At 39.1% G+C, this 22,836-nt stretch overlaps 1 protein-coding gene across 7 annotated transcripts in view; it reads right to left on the bottom strand.

The window, feature by feature from the left end:
* The window catches only part of FAF2 (Fas associated factor family member 2), a 115,894-nt gene that overhangs the window by 47,364 nt on the left and 45,694 nt on the right, over positions 1–22,836 (bottom strand). Inside the window, exons 1-2 of one of the 7 annotated variants that reach the window (XM_041750064.1) lie at positions 22,646–22,722; positions 19,227–19,336 (exon numbers count right to left, since the gene is read on the bottom strand). The exons of 4 other annotated variants lie outside the window; for them this stretch is intronic. In XM_041750064.1, the coding sequence (XP_041605998.1) occupies positions 19,227–19,310 (84 nt within the window). In that variant the 5' untranslated portion in view covers positions 19,311–19,336; positions 22,646–22,722. Of the gene's footprint in view, positions 1–15,238; positions 15,284–19,226; positions 19,337–22,645; positions 22,752–22,836 lie in introns of those variants that run through there. 2 more of the 7 variants (XM_041750066.1, XM_041750065.1) reach the window with 2 other exon arrangements.

The following is a 22,836-nucleotide window of genomic DNA, read 5'->3' as shown; positions in this document are numbered from 1 at the left end:
ATATGGACTTTCAAGGGACCCCAAATAGCCAAAACAATCTTGTAAAAGAAGAACAAAACTAGAGGATTCACATCTCCTGATTTCAAAACTTACTATAAAGCTACAGTAGTCAAAACAGTGTGGTATTGGTACAAAGACATAGAGACCAACTGGATAACAGCCCAGAAGTAAAACAATGTAAATAAGACCAAATGATTCTTGACAAGGGTGCCAAGATCATTCAGTGAGGAAGAACAGTCTTTTCAACAAATAGTGCTAGAACACTGGATATCCACATGGAAAAGAATGAAGTTGGACCCTTACTGTGATAAGATATATACATATATATATACATATATATATACACACATATATATGTGTATGTGTATATATATATATATCTGCCCCTAGTTCATGACACAGAACTCCTAAAACCCCTGTCATTTCCTAAGTGATAAGAGCACTAGGAACATCTTTTGTTCTAATATTTTGTCTTTGACCCTGGTTCCTGGCAGAGGGATCCTAAATCCGTTGGGAGTTTCCTGTATAGTAGCAGCATCTTTTGTTTTAATGAGGTGATCTCAGTGGGCTCCTGGATACAGACTGCTCGCCAGACAGACTACATCCTGATTAAAAGCTTGAAATTTTCAGCCCTAACCCCCATTCTCCAAGAGAAGGAAGGGAGAAATAGCACGAACTATCAATCATACCCACAAGATAAAGCCTCCATAAAAACCCAAAGAGAATAAGGTTCAGAGAGCTTCTGAGTTAATGAACACATTAAAATGTCGGGAGGGCAATACATTCCAACTCCATAGGGACAGCAGCTCATAAATTTAGGACCCCTCTGGACTTTGCCCTATGTATCTCTTCACTTGGCCATTCTTCTGTACCCTTTATTATATCCTTTGTAAGAAACCAGTAAACAAAAGTGTTTCCCTGAGTTCTATGTACCATTTTTTTTAATGGTTTTTTTTTTTTAATTTTTTTTTTTTATTTATTTATGATAGTCACAGAGAGAGAGAGAGAGGCAGAGACACAGGCGGAGGGAGAAGCAGGCTCCATGCACCGGGAGCCCGATGTGGGATTCGATCCCGGGTCTCCAGGATCGCGCCCTGGGCCAAAGGCAGGCGCCAAACCGCTGCGCCACCCAGGGATCCCTCTATGTACCATTATAACAAATTATCCCCAAAGAGGAGGTCATGGGAACCTCAATTATAGCTGGTCAGTACAGGTGACAGTCTGGAAGACTTGTGATTAGAATCTTAAAAGGGGTAGTTTTGTAAGACTGAGTCATTAACTTGTGGGATCTGATGCTAATTTCAGGTAGACAGCATCAGAATTGAATTGAACTGAATCTAGAATTGCTTGATGTGTGGAAACCTTATACATCTGCTGTCAGAAGTATGGTGAGTGTGGTTAACAGTATGAGAATAAAGAAGAAACACAGGAATGTGTTCTTCCCACTCATTTACCTAACACATACATAAAAATTAACCCAAAATAGATCCATGACCTAAAATAAGACCTAAAATAAAATTCTTAGAACAGGACAAAGCTTCCCAACACTGGATTTGGTAATGATTTCTTGGATATTATACCAAAAGTAGAAGCTACAAAAGACAAACTGGACTTCATGAAAATTTTAAAAATTTGTGCGTCAAAAGATACTATGGACAGAGTAAAAAGACAACACATACAATGGGAAAAGGTTTTTGCAAATCATGCATTTGATACGGGATTAATATCCAGATTATAAGAGATTTTTTTTTTCTAAAGATTTTATTTATTCATGAGAGATGAAGAGACATAGGCAGAGGAGAAGCAGGCTGCCTATGGGGAGCCTGCTGCAGGACTCAATCCCAGGAACCTAAGAATATGACCTGAGCCAAAGACAGACGCTCAACCACTGAACCACCCAGGTGCCCCCATATAGAGAATTCTTAAAACTCAACAACAAAAAAACAACCAACCTGATTCAAAAATGGGCAAAGGATTTGAATAGACACTTCTCCAAAGAAATACAAATGACCAATAAATCCACAAAAAGATGTTTAACATCATGAGGGAAATGCGAATCAAACTATGGGCTACCACTTCACACCTAACAGGATGGTGACTATTAAAAAAACAGGAAATAAAAAGTAGTGGTGGGATCCCTGGGTGGCGCAGCGGTTTAGCGCCTGCCTTTGGCCCAGGGCGCGATCCTGGAGACCCGGGATCGAATCCCACGTCGGGCTCCCGGTGCATGGAGCCTGCTTCTCCCTTTGCCTGTGTCTCTGCCTCTCTCTCTCTCTCTGTGTGACTATCATGAATGAATAAATAAATAAAATCTTAAAAAAAAAAGTAGTGGTGACCATGTAGAGAAACTAGTGTAAATTGGTGGTAATGTAAAATAGTAAAACCACCGTGGAAAACAGCATGCGTTCCTCAAAAAATTTAAAGAAGAATTACCGTATGACACAGCAATTCCATTTCTGAGTATACACACAAAATAAAGGAAAGCACAGTGCCAGTGTACACTCATATTCACAGCAGCATTATTCACAGTGGCTAAAATGTGGGAACAACTGAAGTGTCCATCAACAGATGAGAAGATTAAATGTGGTGCCTACATACAATGGAATATTATTAAGCCTTTAAAAGGAAGGAAATCCTACAATATGCTACAACATGGATGAACATGAATACAGTACACTAAGGGAAATAAGCCAGTCACAAGAAAACAAATATAGGGGTGGCACGGTCAGTTATGTGTCTGACTCTTGGTTTCAGCGCAGGTCATGGTATCAGGATACTGAGATCAAGCCCCACACCAAACTCTGCACTCAGCATCTAATCTGCTTGAGATTCTCTCGCTGCTTCTGCCCCTCCCACTCGTGTGTGCACATACTCACGCTCTAAATAAATAAATAAATCTTAAAAAAAAAAAAAAAGACAAATACTCTATGGTTCTACTTATATGAGGTATCTAGAGCAAACTCATACAGACAGAATAGTGGTTGCCACTAGGGAAAAAAGGGGAGTTATTGTTTAATAGGTAGAGTAATCTCCCCTCATCTGTGGTTTTCAGTTACATGCAATCAGCTGTCATTTGGAAGCAGATGATCCTCCTTCTGATGTGTCATCAGAAGCTTATTAATAGCCTAATGCAACATCACAGTGCCTACATTATTCACCTCACTTTTATCTCATCACATACACACTTTATCATCTCACATCATCACAAAAAAAGTACAGTACCATAAGGTATTTTGAGAGAGACCATACTCACAAAACTTTCATAACATAGCTATAGTTGTTCTAGTTTATTATTGTTGTTAATCTGTTATGTGCCTAATTTATAAATTAAACTTTACCACAGGTATGTATATGTAAAAAAAAAAACACAGTATATATAGGATCTGATACCACCTGCAGTTTCAGGCATCCACTGGGGGGCTTGGAAGGTATTTCCCATGGATAAGGGGGGGGCTACCAAATGGTTTAGTTCTATAAGATGAAAAAACATGGAAATGGATAATGACAATGGATGTACAATATTATGAATGTATTTATGACTAAACTGTACATTTTAAAATGTTTAAGATGAAAAAAAAAAAAAAAAAAAAAGGGATCCCTGGGTGGCGCAGCGGTTTGGCGCCTGCCTTTGGCCCAGGGCGCGATCCTGGAGACCCGGGATCGAATCCCACATCAGGCTCCCAGTGCATGGAGCCTGCTTCTCCCTCTGGCTCTCTCTCTCTCTCTCTCTCTGTATGACTATCATAAAAAAAAAAAAAATAAATAAAATAAAATGTTTAAGATGGTAAATTTTATATGTATTTTGCCACATTAAAAAAAGGGATAAAAAGACATTTGTGAAGTGTTGTGAGATGAGCTTGAACTTGTTAAAAGGTTCTGATTACTTTTATAAATTACTTTTCGGGGCGCCTGGGTGGCTCAGTGGTTAAGCATCTGCCTTCAGCTCAGGTTGTGATCCCAGGGTCCTGAGATCAAGTCCAGCATTAGGCTCCATAGAGGGAGCCTCCTTCTCCCTCTGCCTATGTCTCTGCCTCTCTCTGTGTGTCTCTCATGAATAAGTAAAGAAAATATTTTATTTTTTTTTAATATTTTTTTAATTTTTATTTATTTATGGTAGTCACAGAGAGAGAGAGAAAGAGAGGCAGAGACATAGGCAGAGGGAGAAGCAGGCTCCATGCACCGGGAGCCTGATGTGGGATTCGATCCCAGGTCTCTAGGATCGCGCCCTGGGCCAAAGGCAAGCGCCAAACCACTGCGCCACCCAGGGATCCCAAGAAAATATTTTAAAACAAATAAATAAATTAGTAACCTTTCATTAAATTCTTACCCCTGTATCTATTAATTTAACACAATGCCACTAAAAAACGAACAAAAACACTTTGGCCTTATCTAACCTTTCCTAATGTGACTGCACTACTCAGGATCAAGCAGAAAAGCTGGTTAGGGAGACATGAAAATATTATTTTCCTCTTCACAAGAAATATTATAAGACATCAAACTTTACCAATCTTCCAAAAGTCATCTGAGAGTCTGGCCTTCCCAGTTTCCTCCCCATGTATGTTTCAAAATATCTTGAAATCACATTTTAGAACTTGCCATGCATAAGATATGTGTGTATATAAGCATAATTTATATCAAATCACAAAATGTTAATAACTTAGAACTTATTAGTTTTCAGTTTCAAAACAGAATGTTCTAGGATTTAGATTCCACTCTTAAGCACCTATGAGCCAAAAACTGTAATATGTGATTTTTAAAAAAATTTTATTTATTTATTCATGAGACACACACAGAGAGAGGCAGAGACACAGGCAGAGGGAGAAGCAGGCTCCATACAGGTAGCCTGATGTGGGACTCAATCCAGGACTCCAGAATCATGCCTTGAGCTGAAGGGAGGCACTCAACCGCTGAGCCACCCAGGTGTCCCAATATGTGATTTCTTACTGATTCCTACCACCTTGTAAAGTTAGAAATATTAGAGTCACTTTGCAGATAGGAAACTGAGGCCTAGGATTAACTAGCATACAGATCTCAAAAGGCCAAGCTCCTAATATGGAGTTCTTTCCCTATACCATGCTGCAAAGATGAGAATGTAGTTAACTGAATTTTCTGTTTTCCCCTTTCTCCTAAAAATGGGGTACTTAATGCTGTTGGAAATACTTTAATAAACAAAGAAAAAAAATCAAGGACAACTACAACAAAAACTCTCTGGTTAAGTGAGACTTCTGGTAAATTACTCAACTTAACCAACAAATATTAATTCAGCAACTACTGACCAATAAGTGTATCAAATAAATCACAGTACTAATCCTCAATAACCTTGTGGAGTAAAATAACATATACATAATTGTACTGTTGTGATGATGACCATACACCAGTGGTTAACAAATCAAGTCTTTCAGGGGAGGGAAAATGTAAAGGAGACACAAAATAAGCTGAAAATCAGCAAAAGGAAGTGTTTCAGAGCAAGGGAGGATTATGTGTGAAGGCACAGAGGCATGAAAAAGAATGTTACATTAGAGGAACTAGAAAGTCAAGAAAGTATGGTTGGAATAGACAGGGAAAGGGTGTGGGGCACTTGGCTGGCTCAGTCTGGCTTAGTCCATAGAATATGCAACTCTTAATCTTGGGATTGTGGGTTTGAGCCCCATGTTGGGTGTAGAGATTACTTAAAAATAAAATCTTTTAGGGCAGCCCAGGTGGCTCAGCGGTTTAGCTCTGCCTTCAGCCCAGGGCCTGATCTTAGGAGACCCCAGGTCGAGGCCTGCATCGGGATCCCTGCATGGAGCCTGCTTCTCCCTCTGCTTGTGTGTGTCTCTGCCTGCCTCTCTCTGTCTCTGTCTCTGTCTCTGTCTCTCAGGAATGAATGAATGAATGAATGAATGAATGAATGAATGAATGAATAAATAAATAAATAAATAAATAAATAAATAAATAAATAAAATCTTTAAAAAACAAAAATCCAGCAGCCCGGGTGGCTCAGAGGTTTAGTGCCACCTTTAGCCCGGGGCCTGATCCTGGAGACCCGGGATCGAATCCCACATCGGGCTCCCTGTGTGGAGCCTGCTTCTCCCTCTGTCTGTGCCTCTGCCTCTCTCTCTCTCGTGAATAAATAAATCTTAAAAAAAAAAAAAAATCTTTTAAAAAGGGTGGGAAAGGATAGAATTTTGAGGTTAGTGAAGTATGAATCAGATTATGAGATGTAAAGATTTATGCCTTTCTAATCAATGCAGAGCAAATAATAAATCTTAGAGAGTGATATGAAATGTTAGGAAAAATATTCTGGAAAAAGTAGGAAAGTTGAAGTTAAAGAGGAGAGAGACTTGAAATTAAGAGCATCAGTATAAGGTTACTGAAGTAGTCTAAAGGAAAAATAACAGTAGAGACAATGCAGAGACATTGAAGGGTTAATTGAGGGTAGTGGATTTTGACTTCTCTTCAACTTTAGTACTTTTATTTTTTCTGAAGCACAGCTGACACACAGTTACATTAGTTTCAACAAGTCTATACATTATCCTGTGCTCACCAAAAGTGTAGCTACCATCCATCACCATATTACCATACAATGCTGTTAAAATTCTAATGACTATATTCCCTATGCTGTAGCTTTGATTCCTGTGATATGTCTTTAATTCCAATAGAACTTACACACACTAAAACATATACTTAAAAAAAAAAATCCCCAGATGGGATCCCTGGGTGGCTCAGCAGCTCTGCCTCTGTCTCTCTCTGTATCTCTCATGAATAAATAAAATCTTAAAAAAAAAAAAAAAAAAAAAAAGATATGAAGAGATTTTTCTCTTCTAAACATATTTAGGAACAACAAGAAATTTTCAAAATTTCCTTGGTGGGAAAATCCAAAGCCAACATGCATGCAGTGGTCACAGTGATTTCTACTATTTATCACTTCTGGCACTCTTAAAATGGTGGTTAAAAACACATATACAACTAGAAGCAGTTAACATCAAACCTTCAATTCTATTACTTTACTATATATTTGCTATCCATTTTAAGCAAAAATATTGTAGAAATGGCAATCAGAGTTTGAATATGTGAAATGACCCTCAAATAGCCAAAGGAAAATTGACAAAATTAATCTTTATCAATATCCACTGCAAAGATTTCCTCCAAAAGAATATCTGCAGTACAGGTAACCCTCCCTTCAGAGTAATTTGAATTTATACTACTCTGCCAATAACACAATATTCTTTAAAACACATAGAGGAGTACAAAAACACTGATGCCTAGCCCATTCTGAAGAAATAACCCCAAACTCGAACACCTGAACAAATTTGTTCATATATACCTGTATTTGTCACATGAAGATATACAAAAAGGGCGCCTGGGTGGCTCAGTCAGTTAAGTGTCTGCCTTCAGCTCAGGGCATTATCCCAGGGCCTGGGATCAGGCCCCACTTTGGAGCTCTCTGCTCAATGGGGAGCCTACTCTCTCTCCCTCTGCCTGCCACTCCCCCTACTTGTGCTTCCCCCCTCTCTCAAATAAATAAAATTTTAAAACAACAACAACAAAAAACCCAGACATAATTTCTTAGAACAATTCTAAGTTTACAGAAATATTAAAAGTATAACCCCCCCACCACACCCAAAACCTTGTATGTGGCAATAAAACACCATATACACAGTAAAAGACCTAGAATAATATTTACAATTTACCCTTAGTATTTAGCTTTTAAAAATAGAGAAGAAAAACGACAACAAACTGACAGAAAAAACTATAGAGTTTGACAACACACTCTGTTGGTGAGACTATTATTAGGGGCCTTCATACATTGTTAGTGGGAACACAAAATGGTACAATCCTCAGGGAGGAAAATTTGGCAATAAGAGTTACATATTCAGATGCATATACATAAGCATTCAGAAATCTTTCAGGAATCTATCCCAAAGATACACCAGCAAAAAACAAAGTCATGCATAAGGCTACTTATTTGCCCTATTTGTAATAGCTAAAGATGAGAAATAACCCAAGTGCCCACCAACAGGGGGCCAGATTACATATACCCGCATAACAAAGTATCACACAGCTAGGAATATGAAAGAGAAATAATTCCCTATTATCCTATGCAAGTACTACCAGGACACATTAGATATAAAAAGAAGATGGAGGGACACCTGGGTGGCTCAGCAGTTGAGCATCTGACTTCGGCTCAGGGCATGATCCCAGGGCCCGGGATCAAGTCTTGCATCGGGCACCCTTCGAGGAGCCTGCTTCTCCCTCTGCCTGTGTCTGCCTCTGTCTCTTTTGAATGAATAAATTAATAAGATAGAGAAAAGGGTGTGATACATATCACTGTTTATCTTTTTTAAGAGGTGGGGGGGGCCCACAATCAGTGTTAAGTGACCATCTCGTGGTTCTGGTTCAGGTCATGATCTCAGGGTTGTGAAATTGGGCTCCCCTATGTCACTCTGGGCTCTGCGCTCAGAGTGGTATTTGCTTGAGATTCTCTCTTCTTTTCCCTCTGCCTCTTCTCCCCACGCACACACACTCTTGGTTCTTACTCTCTCAAAAACAAATAAATCTTGGGGTGCCTGGGTAGCTCAGTCAGTTAAGTGGCTGACTAAATTTCCACTCAGGTCATGACCTTGGAGTCATGGGATCAATCCCCAGGTCAGGCTCCATGCTCAGCGTGGAGTCTGCTTGTCCCTCTCTCTTCCCGCCTTGCTGACACTTTGTCTCAAACAAATAAATAAAATCTTTTTTATTCTTTCTTTTTCTCTCTCTCTTTTTTTTTTTAAAGAGGGGCACCTGGGTGGTTCAGTCACTTAAACATCTGCCTTCGACTCAGGTTATGATCCCTGGGTCCTGGGAATGAGCCCTGCATCCACCTCCCTGTTCGGCGAGGAGCCTGCTTCTCCCTCTCCTCCCTTCTTTAGCTCTCTATCACTGTGTGTGTGTCTCAAATAAATAAATTTTTTTTAAAAAAAGAAATTTTAGATCTACTGAAAATAACTCTGAAACATCTTACATCAGAAAAAACTATCAAAGATTACTGGGGCCATGACAATATGACAAAATTACTTAGGAGCAATAATATAAAGTTTTTACAAACTCAAAAGGAAAATCTTTTTTGTGTCTCTGAAAAAATAAACTATGTAAACATGAGGATTAAAAAAAAAGTCATCAGGAGCCAAACTAAGAAACTCACAACTGTCAAAGATGGAACAATCTGAGCCTCAATAAGCACAATGGCAATAAGTTACATTAAATGTGTTTAAATTCATGAGTTCATATCAATACTCAATTTTTTAAAAAACGTCACTGGTTACTTTTAGATGAAGTACTTCTAGGAATTCAACTCATTATTTAACAACTAGTAAAAAACTGAAAGAATCAAATCTTTATCCTGCCTTTACTATACATACTATAACTCAGTGTAACTAAATAGATGAGGAAATTAAATCTTTTTATACAGGAATCCCTATTTAATAAAGAAGAAATAAGAGAACTGGAATGTCCTCATTTTGTATGTGAAAAGACTAGGTAAAAGCTAATGAAATACAATGTACTGATATTAAGCTTATGGAAATGTGCTTAAGGATACTAACACTGTAAGCTAAATTTGAATTAAGTGAAGAAATTCTACAAAGTTTAATTGTCAACACTTTTAATTCCTAAATCACAGGTTTAATTGTGTACATTTGAATAAACCTTCTGCATGTAAAATCTTTTCTGTATCATTTTTGAAAGGACTTGTACTCCTTCAAGCATATTTTTGGTTATTTATCTTATATATTAAATTCCAATTTTTCAAAAGGACAAGAGTGCCTGGGGCGGCGGGGGGTGCTCAGCTGGTTGAGCATCTCACTCTTGGTTTTGGACCAGGTCGTGATCTCAGGGTTGTGAGATGAGATCAAGCCCCGCATCATGCTCCCTGCTCAGCAGGGAGTCTGCTTGAGATCCTCTCCCTCTTCCTCTGCCCCTCCTTCAGCTTCGCATGCATGCATGCTTACTTTCTAAAATAAATAAGTAAATCTTTAAAAGAAAATTTAAAAAAAGACAACAATTTCGCAAATTCTCAATTCCACCCTTTATTAAATACTCCCACAAAAAATAAACAGAAATATAAGAACATGTATACAACTGAACATTCTCCAGGACCACCCACCCAATGTCTTAAGATAGGACAAAACAGGATCACAGCCCATTTGGGTTGGGAGAGGTCTGGACAGCTGGGTAGAGTCAGGGGCTCTAGAAAGATGCTCTCATGGGATCCCTGGGTGGCGCAGCGGTTTGGTGCCTGCCTTTGGCCCAGGGTGTGATCCTGGAGACCCGGGATCAAATTCCACGTCGGGCTCCCGCTGTATGGAGCCTGCTTCTCCCTCTGCCTGTGTCTCTGCCTCTCTCTCTCTCTCTGTAACTATCATAAATAAATAAATTAAAAAAAAAAAAAAAAAGAAAGATGCTCTCCCTCCTCTGGGTGTTGAGCATGTGCTAGCCATAGTAAGACTAAAGTAGCTGGCTAGCACAGATCTTGAGTCTTAGATGGAGACCACTTTCCCAGCTTCTAACTAAAAGAGACCTGCCCAAGGTAAAGTGGAGCACTGAGAGGCCTGGGCAGTGCCTATGCATCAGGGGCTTTACGTGCATTATCTCATTTAATCTTTTTAAGAACTCAAAACACCCTTTCATGATGAGAACTTAAACTAGGAATAGAAGGGAGCTTCCTCACCCTGATAAAGCACATATCAAGGGACGCCTGGGTGGCTCAGTGGTTGAGCGTTTGCCTTTGGCTCAGGGCATGATCCTGGAGTCCCAGGATCGAGTCCTGCATCAGGATCCCCACAGGGACTTGCTTCTCCCTCTGCCTATGTCTCTGCTTCTCTCTCTGTGTCTCTCATGAATAAATAAAATCTTTTTTTTAATAAATAAAATCTTAAAAAAAAAAAAAGATAAAGCACACAGCTAACTCAATAATGTGAAAGACAATGCTTCCCCCCTAAGATCTAGAACAAGACAAGGATGTCTGCTCTTGCCACTTATATTCAATATTGTAAAAGAGCAATTAAACAAGAAAAAAGGGCATCCAGATTGGAAAGAAATGAAATTTTATTCACAGATGACATATCTCAGGTATAAGAAACCTACAAAAAAACTGACAGAACTAATAATGAGTTCAATAAGGTTGCAGGATGTAAGATCAGCATATAAAACTCTATACACTAGCAATGAACAATCTAAAAATAAAATTAAAACATTTCCTTTCACGGTACCATCAAAAAAAGTAAAATATTTATGAATAAATTTAACCAAAGAAGTGCAAGACTTGTACACAAAAGACTATAGAACATTACTGAGAGAAACTAATGAAGGGAACCCTTCCCATGTTCATAGATTGGAAGACTTAATTTGTTAAGATGGCAATAATCTCCATATTGATCTACAGATTAAACAGCAATTGTATCAAAATCCTACCTACCTCTTATGCAGAAATTGACATGATTCTAAAATTCACTTGGAAATGAGAGACCCAGAATAGCCAAAATAATTCTGAAAAAGAATAAAGTTGGAGGACTCATACTTTATGACTTCATATTTGTTGTACAACTGTCAATAGTCAAGACAGTGTAGTACTAGCATAAGGATACAAATCAATGGAATAGAAATGAGAGAGTCCAGAAATAAATCCAGTTACAGTCGACTGATTTTCAACTGAGGTTCCAAGGTCATTCAACAGGGCAAGAATCATCTTTTAAATAAACGGTGCTGGGAAAACTGAATACTCACATGCAACAGAATGAAGTCAAACCCTTATCTCACAACTATTAACTCAAAATAGATCAGACCTTATATGTAAGACACCAAAAGATACAGATATGACACCAAATGCACAAGTAACAAAAGATAAAACAAATAAATTAGGTTTTATTAAAATGTAAAACTTCAATAGATTCCATCAAGAAAATGAAGGCAACCCACAGAATGGGAGAGTATTTTTGCTAATCATATATCTGAAAAAGGACTTGTATCAGACTATATAAAGAACTCTTACAACTTATTAGGACATGTAACCTAATTAAAAAATGAGCAAAAGGGGGGATCCCTGAGTGGCTCAGTGGTTTATCGCCTGCCTTTGGCCCAGGGTGCGATCCTGGAGTCCCGGGATCAATTCCCACGTCGGGCTCGCAGCATGGAGCCTGCTTCTCCCTCTGCCTGTGTTTCTGTCTCTCATGAATAAATAAATAAATATCTTTAAAAAGATGCACATATTCCTGAATATCAACCAGTTCCAAATTAATACACATATTTAATGCAATTCCAATAATGCCACAACAGCACAAAATGATTCTTAAATGTATATAAAGAGCACCTGGGTGGCACAGTCAGTTAAGTGTCCAACTCTTGATTTTGGCTCAGGTTGTGAGCTCAGGGCTGTGCAATCAAGCCCTATGTCAGGCTCTGTGCTTAGCATGGAATCTGCTTAAGTCTCTGTCTCCTTCTCCCTCTGCCCCACTCCATGCATAGTAAAAAGCTTGTAAGAATTACCAATAATTTTTCAAAAAATACATAAATAGGGGGATCCCTGGGTGGCGCAGCGGTTTGGCGCCTGCCTTTGGCCCAGGGCGCGATCCTGGAGACCCGAGATCGAATCCCACGTCGGGTTCCCGGTGCATGGAGCCTGCTTCTCCCTCTGCCTTTGTCTCTGCCTCTCTCCCTCTCTCTCTGTATGACTATCATAAATAAAGAAAAATTAAAAAAAAAATACATAAATAGGGAAGGAGTCCTATCCTATCAGATATTAACACTCAAAAAAAAAAAAAGATATTAACAGTCAGTGTAAAGCTTATTGTTATTAATTCAGTAATGGTATCAGCGGACAAATTAATGAAACAGAATACAGTATGATAAAGAGGACTACTCACAGTGGGGGAAGGGATGGATTATTCAAATAACCTATAATCTCCAGTGGAAGAAAGTTAAATTAGGTTCTTATACATACAAAAAATAAAATTCTTCATGGATTAAAGGTCTGATTTTAAAAAGAAAACTATAAAACATTTCAAAGAAAACAAATGAGAACATTTGTATAACTTAAGTAGAAGCTTTTTTTTTTAAGTAGAAGCATTCCTGGGATCCCTGGGTGGCGCAGCGGTTTAGCGGTTTAGCGCCTGCCTTTGGCCCAGGGCGCGATCCTGGAGACCCAGGATCAAATCCCACATCGGGCTCCCAGGGCATGGAGCCTGCTTCTCCCTCTGTCTGTGTCTCTGCCTCTCTCTCTCTCTCTCTTTTTCTCTCTCTCTCTATGTGTGTGTGACTATCATAAATAAATTTAAAAAAAAAAAGCATTATTAAAAAAACTGAAAACCCAGGCACGCCTAGGTGGCTCAGGGGATGAGCATCTACCTTCAACTCAGGGTATGGTCCCGGACACATCAGGCTCCCCGTCCAGAAGCCTGCTATTCCCTCTATGTCTCTGCTTCTCTCTGTCTCTCATGAATAAGTAAATAAAATCTTTAAAAAAAAAAACCTGAAAACCCAAAAGCCGAAAGAAAAAAAATGCCAATTTGATAACAATTTAAACAAATGTAAATGAAAGATAACAAAATCAAAGATGAAGGATATCATGAAAAATATCTGCTATACAGGACCAATATAAAGAACTACAAATTGATAATAAAATGTCAAATAATCCAACAGCAAAAGAGCAAAGGATAGGCAGGCAATTTATACAATAACTGTAAATAGCCAGAAGAAGCTCAATCTGTCAGTAATCAGAAGTTTATGGAACAATGGGATTCAATCTTAAAATAAGCATTTATTCTGCAATCAGCTTGGCCAGAACGCAAACCTCCCATACACCCAGGAACACTAACATAAAAAAAGAGACTGCAAAGCAAATCACGGTCTCTAAAGTTCCTTATTCTTTCCTATTAGAAATAGCTTAAAACAAGTGCTTGCACTAGTTATTCAAACTTGACTGAAACCGAAACTGAAAACTACAACCACCACTAACAGTAGAAATGCAAATTAAAACAAAAACTTTCAGGACGCCTGGGTGGCTCAGTGTTTGAGTGTCTGCCTTTGGCCTGGGGCATGATCCTGGAGTCCTGGGATCAGTCCTGCGTGGGGCTTCCTGCATGGAGCCTGTTTCTCCCTCTGCCTCTCTCTGTGTCTTTCATGAATGAATGAATAAATAAAATCATAAATAAATAAATAAATAGATAAATCAAAAACTTAAAAAATTTTAATCATACTGACAAAAATTCAAAAAGCTATCGTCCAATGCTGGCAAGGATATGGGGAAACAGGTCCTCTCACATCCTATTGGCTGGAGTGTGAGCTACCAAAACTCCCTGGAAAACAGACTACCAGGAGCTATTAAAACATACAAAGTACATGTTTTGAGCCAGTAACATATTTTTAGGAGCTATTAAAACATACAAAGTACATGTTTTGAGCCAGTAACATATTTTTAGGATTCTGTTCTACAGATACAAAAGGTCTGCTATATCAGTAACATCCCCCATATCCATAACTACGTCTCTGGACATCTTCACTTTTATATTCTAACTGAAACTTGGCTTTTTTTCTGAATATAATTCTTCCTCTGAAGCATTCTACCATTTTCTCACTTGTATTTCCAGGGTATGGAAATGAGAGAACTGTCCTCTATTCTTTCCCACCTTTGAGAATTCTTCTTTCTACTTAAAAAGTCCACTTTTATGTAGAAGAGGTTAAGAGAATTATGAGTGATGATGTCCAGAATTAGAACCATACTTTTGACTTCCTTCGCAGTTTGTTTTCTTAAAACGACCACACAGCAGGGCTCCTGGGTGGCTCCACCAGTTAAGAGGTTGACTCCTGGGGATCCCTGGGTGGCTCAGCGGTTTAGCGCCTGCCTTTGATCTGGGCGTGATCCTGGAGTCCCGGGATCTGAGTCCCATGTGGGGCTCCCAGCATGGAGCCTGCTTCTCCCTCTGCCTGTGTCTCTGCCCCTCTCTCTTTCTCTATCATGAATAAATAAAATTAAAAAAAAAAAAAAAAAAAAAGAGGTTGACTCCTGATGTCAGCTCAGGTCATGATCTGGAGTCCTGGGATTGGGCCCCACGTCTGCACTGTGCTCAGTGCAGAGTCTGCTTGAGCTTCTCTCTCCATCTCCCTCTGCCCTCCCCCCCCCCCCCCCGCCGTGTGCACATGCTCTCCCTCAAACAAAGAAATCTTAAAAAAAAAAAAAAAAAAACTTAACACATAGCTATTGTTATTGGTCCTATTCACTTACCTATAGTTGAAAACAAATCAACACTGAGGGCTGGAGAGGCAGTGGCTAGGAAAGAGGAAGAAAGAATCCAGATTTCTGGATCAGATCTAAGCTTGTCACTACTAACCTTAGGTAAATTATGTACTGATCCTAGTTTACTCACCAGTACCAGAAACTACACCATTTATTTTTTGAGAGGAATCAAAGACACAATGAATCTATGGCACTTTGAATAGAATATGGCAGACACTTGAGGAACATAGAAGTCAGAAGTACTAAGTGCCATGCAGTTGAAAATTAAGTATAGCTTTTGACTCCCCCAAACTTATCTACTAACAGAAGCCTTACTGATTGAACAGAAGCCTTATTGATAAACAGCTGATTAACAGATATTTTATATGTATATACTATATACCGTATTCTTAAAGTACGCTAGTGGAAAGCAAATGTTATTAAGAAAATGGTAAGAAAAATACATTTACAGTACTGTAATTATTGAAAAATATTGGCTTATAAGTGGATGTGTGCAGTTCAAACTCATGTTGTTCAAGGGTCAACTGTAAACACTCAATAAATGTTTAACTGACATCAATAACAAAATCACCTTCAAATCTCAAAATTTCTTTTTGTGTTCTTGTTCTACAGATGATCTCAAACAGTTTGAGGGTTTTAATTATTACCTACATGCAGATAATTTCCGAATTTGTATTGCTAGCCTAGATCATTCTCCTGCACTCAATACTAGTATAACCCCTTAGACATCTTCACTTCAATGTCTAATAGAAACCCCAAACTTGAATTGACCAAAACTGAGCTACTTCATCTCACTCCCCCACCCAAATATGCTCCTCCCATGGCCTTCCTTATCCCAGTTAATGACTCTTCCATTTCCAGTTACTTAGGTCAAAAATCTGAGATATCCTCACTTTCTCCCTCACTTCACACACAGTTCCTTAGAAAAATCCCATCCATTTTACCTTCAAAATATATTCAGAATCCAACTATTCCTCATAACTACTTCCTACTAGTTCAAGCAGTCTTGCATCATTGCAAAAATCTCCTTACTGGTCTCCCTATGCCTCCTTTACTTTCCTTTAGACTATCCTCAAGAAAATAGCCAGAGTGACCCTAAGAAATCATAAATCTTGTCATCACTCAAAATCTGCCTTGATTCAGAACTAATGCCAAAATCCTCACAATAGCCTACGAGGCCATTTGTAAACTAGCCCTGCCTTCAACTCTGACCTTAGCTCCTACTACTTTCTTCCCTCCCTCAGTTCTAGCCACATTGGCCTGCTTGTCATTTCTGGACAAAGTCACTTGAGGCCATGCCTTAGGACTCTTGTATGCCTTATTCCCTGTATGTGCAAATCCTCTTCCCCTAGGTACCACATGATTTGTTTAGTATGTTTTCACACAATTGACACACTCTCAGCAAGGCTTTCCCTTGATAATCCTATTTAAAATGAAACACCCCCCCTTGATAATCCTATTTAAAATGAAACACCCCCCCCCACCCCACCCCACCCACACACCCACACACACATTCCCCAGGCGTCTGGGGGGCTAGTCCATTAAGTGGTTGGCTCTTGATTTCCGCTCAGGTCATAAGCTCAGGGTCTTGGGATGTAGCCCCACCATGCTGGGGAGTCTACTTTCTCTCTCCCTCTCTCTCTGCCCCTCCTCCACTCAGCAACATATCTCTCTTCCCCTACCTTTCTAAAATAAATAAATCTTTTTAAAAAATAAAATCAAACACCTCCCTCCTCAAAATTCCCTATTTCTCTCCACAGCATTTATCACCATCTAACGTAGCATATATTTCATTTGTTTATTATGACTCTTCTTTCTCTCCTCCACTAGAATGTGAGCCCCACAAGGGTAGGAATTATATTCAATATTCCATTGGATCTTGTGCCCAGAACTATACTAGCACATATTAGATACTGAAAAAAGTTGATTGAGAATGGGATAAATGTTTGGGTACAAGGATAATCCCTAACATTAGTTGTATAAAACCAAAAAAAAAATGAAAACAACCTGATTGTTTCATAATTTTTTACAAACCAAAAATGACTCTAATAATGTTTAACATTCACTTAATATTTGCCAGTGCTTTCCATATATTAACATTTAATTACTCAAACAATCCCATGAAGTAGGAAGTCCACAGATGAAGAGACTAAAGCAGAAAGGTTAAGTAACTTGCCCAAGGTCACAGAGTTAATAACTGGAGAAGCTAAGATTCAAATCCAGGTGTCTTACTTCATAACCGGTCTTCATAACAACTTACTGTGCTGTGCTGACCTTCATAATTTTTTTGGCCTTCATAATTTTAACATGATCCTACCTCTATTAAGACAAAGACAGCCGAAGCTCTTACTCAATGAGAATAAGACTTACTAGTCAATTAAAAAGTGACCTAAAGTGAGGAATAAAAACATTTCATACATTACTTAAATATTTCATTTAAAACATAAAGCACACATTTATGCAGCAATCTTTTGATGAAAGCCTACCCTTTTCTTTAGGGAATGGGTCCACTGGCATTCTTTGGAGCCTTTCTAGCATAAACCATATCCATAAATCACTGACTTAATTTCTTGGAGTGCAAGAACTCCAAGCACTTGCTAATAAGCATTAAGTGCACAATACTGATTCTTGATTTTTTTCAAAGTTATCTTTACACCCATCCTGCCCACACCTAACTTAAGAGCAATTTTTTTAGCAACTTGATCCTATACATCTTTTCCAAAGAATTTAATTTAGTTTTCAGATAAAAATTCTTGCAGTGATATTTTACGGGCTTATGTATTATATTTTTATGACAAATATAACCCGCACACAATGGTTTGGGAGCAATACAACTGACTCTTGTCAAGAGTACAACTCATCTGGTAAAAACAAAAATACTTAGACATATTACAGAGCAGATCTTAGGAAAAAGAAGCCATCTGCTCCAACTAATAAGTCAAATGAAGAGTAAGAGAGCTTAGACATTAAGCATGTGTATCTATATACACAAAGAAAAAAGTATACAAAGACACACAACAAACCGAGAATGAGGAGAGGGAAATAAGATGAAATTTCATTACCCTTTTACAATTTTACATTGCTGACTTGCATAAAGTATGCATTAAGTAAAATTTCTTTTTAAGTAAAAAACAAAACTTCTGTGAATTAGGTAATAGTATCCCCATTTTATAGATAAGAAAAGATTCAAAAAAGTGGGAACAAGGCCAAGGTCACAGAATTCATCAGAAGCTAAGTTGAAAGGCTAATTCCGATTTGCCCCAAGTTTCAAAGCTCATGGCTTTTCTACAATACCAAATTCCTGGGCAAAAAAATCAAACTGATCTCTCTGATTTTTTAAAATATATGAACAAAGAGCATTGTATTATTCTTTCTCCTTTAGGTAATAAAGAGATGAAGCCAAAAAGAGAGATTTTCAAAGTGAATGAGAAGCTTGACTCTAAGGCCAGAGTTCAGGCTTAACTTTCTATAATTTAAAAGAACAAAGATCACACCCTAATATTCATTTAAAAGGAAAGAAATTGGGATCCCTGGGTGGCGCAGCGGTTTGGCGCCTGCCTTTGGCCCAGGGCGCGATCCTGGAGACCCGGGATCGAATCCCACATCAGGCTCCCCGTGCATGGAGCCTGCTTCTCCCTCTGCCTGTATCTCTGCCTCTCTCTCTCTCTGTGTGACTATCATAAATAAATAAATAAATAAAATTTTAAAAAATAAATAAATAAATAAAAGGAAAGAAATTTCTTACTCCTGGGGCACCTGGATAGCTCAGTAGGTTAAGCATCTGCCTTTGGCTCATGTTATGATCTCAGAGTCCTGAGATCAAGCCCCCACAATAGGGCTTCCTGCTAGGCAGTGTCTGCTTCTCTCTCTGCCTCTCCCCCTTGCTCACACTCTCTTCTCTCTCAAATAAAATCTGAAAAGAAGGAAAGGAAAAGAAAAAGGAAAAGGAAAAGGAAAAGAGAAGGAAATTTCTTACTCCCATACAAAAGCAGAAAGGAATCATTTCTTCCTCCTGGCCTTGCATATAGCTCCTTGAGTCCCTTCTCTCTGTCCATGTCATTTTTCTCCAGGTGTTCAAACAGCAACCTAAAAGCAGTAAACCAAGGCACTAAAGGAGTCTGTTATATTTGGATATTTGGGAAAATGGGCTTCAATAAAGTAACCCTACCCATATCTGCATTAACTCTTAAGACCTATTCTCTTCCATTTGAAGCAGCTTAAAACAAATGTGTGCATTCATATTCAATTGGTTCCAAAATAAACAGAAGAAAAGGATAATTAGAAAAAAATTTTAGAGGGACGCCTGGGTGGCTCAGTGGTTGAGCCTTTGGCTCAGGGCGTGATCCCAGAGTCCCAGGATTGAGTCCCACATCAGGCTCCAGGCATGGAGCCTGTTTCTCCTCCCTCTGCCTCTCTGTCTGTCATGAATAGATAATAAAATCTTAAAAAAAAAAAAAAAAACCTTAGAAAAAATCAAATGGTCTGAGAAACACGATAAATATACTCTGGGAAGTTCCAGTCAAATCACATGTCATTAAAAAAAAAAAAAAAGAAAGAAAAGAAACAGAGGAAACCTAAGATTTCTAAAATATTTTACTTTTGCTAATTTCAATACATCAGATGAAGCAATACTATTGAGAATTAGTGCCTAGCAGTACCACCTGGTTCTGTCATGACTCCTATAGATATTCCAAGCACACACTCCAAAGCGTTAGTGAAGGAAACCTGAAACTTAGTGTTATGCTATTCTCTAGCTGAAAAAAACCTTTGATGGCTCCCTATGTATACAGAGTAAAATTTAGATCATTTTGCAAAGCTTTGAAAGGCCTCCAAAATCTGACTCTAATTTACCTTTCCAATCATATTTTCCACTTCCAATTCTCTCAATCCATCACAACAAACATTCCACACTATTCCATCTTCATACATTGCTTGAGCCATTTCCTCAGCTTTGAGCATCCCTCTGCCTACCACCTGTTGAAATTCTATTCCTCCTTCAAAATTAGTAAAGTACAGTGGAAAGAACCCAGCCTTAAAGTCCGATTCAGACCCACTACAGTTCTAATTCTAATTCCATCCTCACTATTTAATAGCTCAATGAACTTAGGCAAATACTTCAATAGATTGGTTTCCTCACTTAGGAGCAGCTCTATCATCTATGGCACTTTATAATGCTATTGTGAGAATTAAGCGTAATAGTTATAAACTATCAAGCACCATGCCTAAGGCATAGTAGATACTTAATAAATGGTTAACTACTAGGTCATCCTCTCTTCTCTCCTCCTCCTACCTCCAGGAATACTCCTATCCTTCCATAAATTCCCATAGCACTTTGTTTATATCATATCATACTATAAGCACGAATATACCGCAAGATACTCATTATTCACGTATGTATGTTATCTTGCTTCTACGTTAGGTTATACGTTAGAGGATTATAGGTATGGATCTCTAAATCTCTGCCATTTAATACTTTTGTGAGTTATTTGATCTCTCAGACTCCGTTTCTTCATTAACAAAACGAATGAAGCTTAATTCCTTAGTGTTATTAAGAGGTTTAAGAGTTAAAATACATTAAATATCTGGTATAATGCTTGACATCTAGTAAGTTTCAAAGAATGTTCAATGGCAATTGAATGATGAACCTGATCCAGCAACTGCTTAAAGAACACAAAAATGCAAAATGCATTTGCCTTGGTAAATCCAATTTCATAAAGCAATCTACTTTTTTGGTTTTATTTTTAAAGTAAGTTCTACCTCCAATGTGAGGCTTGAACTCACAACCCTAAGATCAGGAGTTGCATGCTCTACTAAGCCAGTCAAGGAGTACCTCACAAAGCAATCTTAATACAACTTTAACCTACTACTCACCTCTTACCAATATAAGCGTCCAATGAAGACAAAACAGAGGTATCCATGTACTTTACCTCAGAAATACTACGTTTTCATGTCTTCCAAGCATCAGACCAAGTAAATCATGACATAATTCATATCACCTCAGAATACTTAATCTGGAACCTTATCCCTAAAGAGCTGTAAGGGGTAAAATGGCCGGCCAAATTAAACAAAACTTTGAAATAAGTGGTCCACCAAGAAGAGGAAGCCGGTTGTCTGTTGTTTAATTCATTCTGATCCTAATTTGCTGTGTCCTCAATTTCTCAAGTCAAGAGCTCAGGAAAGGTTCTGGAAAGATGGATCTGGCTTTAAATCTGATACTGGCTATGAAACCTAAGTATGTTACTTCCTTAAGCCTCATATTCCTCATCTGTAAAATAGGCCTTGTAACAGCATGAATCTCATAGGTTTGTAGTATTAAATACGATCTAGTATGTTATGTATTTAGCAAAGTATTTATAGCATGGTAAGTACTCCATAAATGATATTTGAACTAGCAGTGCCTGAGCACTAAGGTTCTTGGTAAATAATGCCAAATTAATGAATATCCAGCACATTTTATATTCGGAAGAAAGTGTACCACTAATTTACTCTATCCTAAGTTAAATAATGATGAATAGTAGCAATACCGCTTGGGAACATTTCACAGTTTACAAAGCCCTTCATAGATCCATAAACTCATTTAAGCTCACGATATCCTTAGGGGGTAGACATTTTTAAGAGAAGTACTTTAGAAATAAGGAAACTGGTATCCATTAGGGTGATAAAGGGCCAAGGTTACCCACCCTATTGGTCTCCTCCAATCGTTTTCTCCAACTCAGAAGTAAGTGCTTAGTGCCAAAAGTTCTTAACACGACTACCACTAAAAGGAGGCAGATTTCTGCAAGTTACCACCCACGTCAAGCACTGTCAAGAACGTGAGTCCAGGAATAAGCCCAGGGTAATAAACCCCGTCAGAAGCCACTGATACTTAAAATTGTTGCATTGTTTCCTTAGGTGGTGTCCTCCCACACCTTTAGGGCGGGGGCCAGGTCTGCCACCTCCCCCACCAGAGCGCCCAATACAGGACCAGGCACCCAAGAGGCCATCAATATATATTTGCAGAAATAGCATGGGATCCTGGTAGGTTTTCCAGAGACCCGAAACGAGGCCAGCTCCGCGGTGGGGATTAAGCATCTGGGTAGTACTAGAGTCGAAGGGCGGAGAGGGTCCGACGGGTAACCGGACTGGGAAGAATGGTAGAGAACGGGTGTTGCTAAGGGAAACCAGAGAAGCTGACCCGCCGAGGGGTGATGAGAGGGCCGCAGTCCTGGCTGGAAGGCTGAGGACCGACAGAGGCTCGGGGGCCGGGAGCAGCAGGGCAGTTGGCGTCTGGGGGGGAGGGGGCCGCCGCTGATCTGAGGAGAATCTCGGGCCCAATCTGAGGAAGGTTCTGGGCTCCAACAGGGGCCCACTCCCCAGCCCGTGACGGCATTTCCTGCACCGAGTACTCGCTGCTACCTGAAACTGCAGCAGCTTCTCTGTCTGCTCCTGGGTTAGATCCCGCTCCTCAGGCGCCGCCATTTTGCCGCCGCCTCTACGCTTCTGACCCGTCCGCACCGTCACCCGCCGGAAATGACCTCAGCAGCAACCACGTCCGGTCTGAACGGCCGCGGGCGCGCAACTGCGTCTGCGCGTTTTGCGCGTTCTGT

Source organism: Vulpes lagopus, chromosome 3 (assembly GCF_018345385.1).
Source record: "Vulpes lagopus strain Blue_001 chromosome 3, ASM1834538v1, whole genome shotgun sequence".
In the NCBI taxonomy this organism is placed as follows: Eukaryota; Metazoa; Chordata; class Mammalia; order Carnivora; family Canidae; genus Vulpes; species Vulpes lagopus.
The sequence above is the reverse complement of the archived record's forward strand: the minus strand, read 5'-3'. Positions and strand labels throughout refer to the sequence as shown.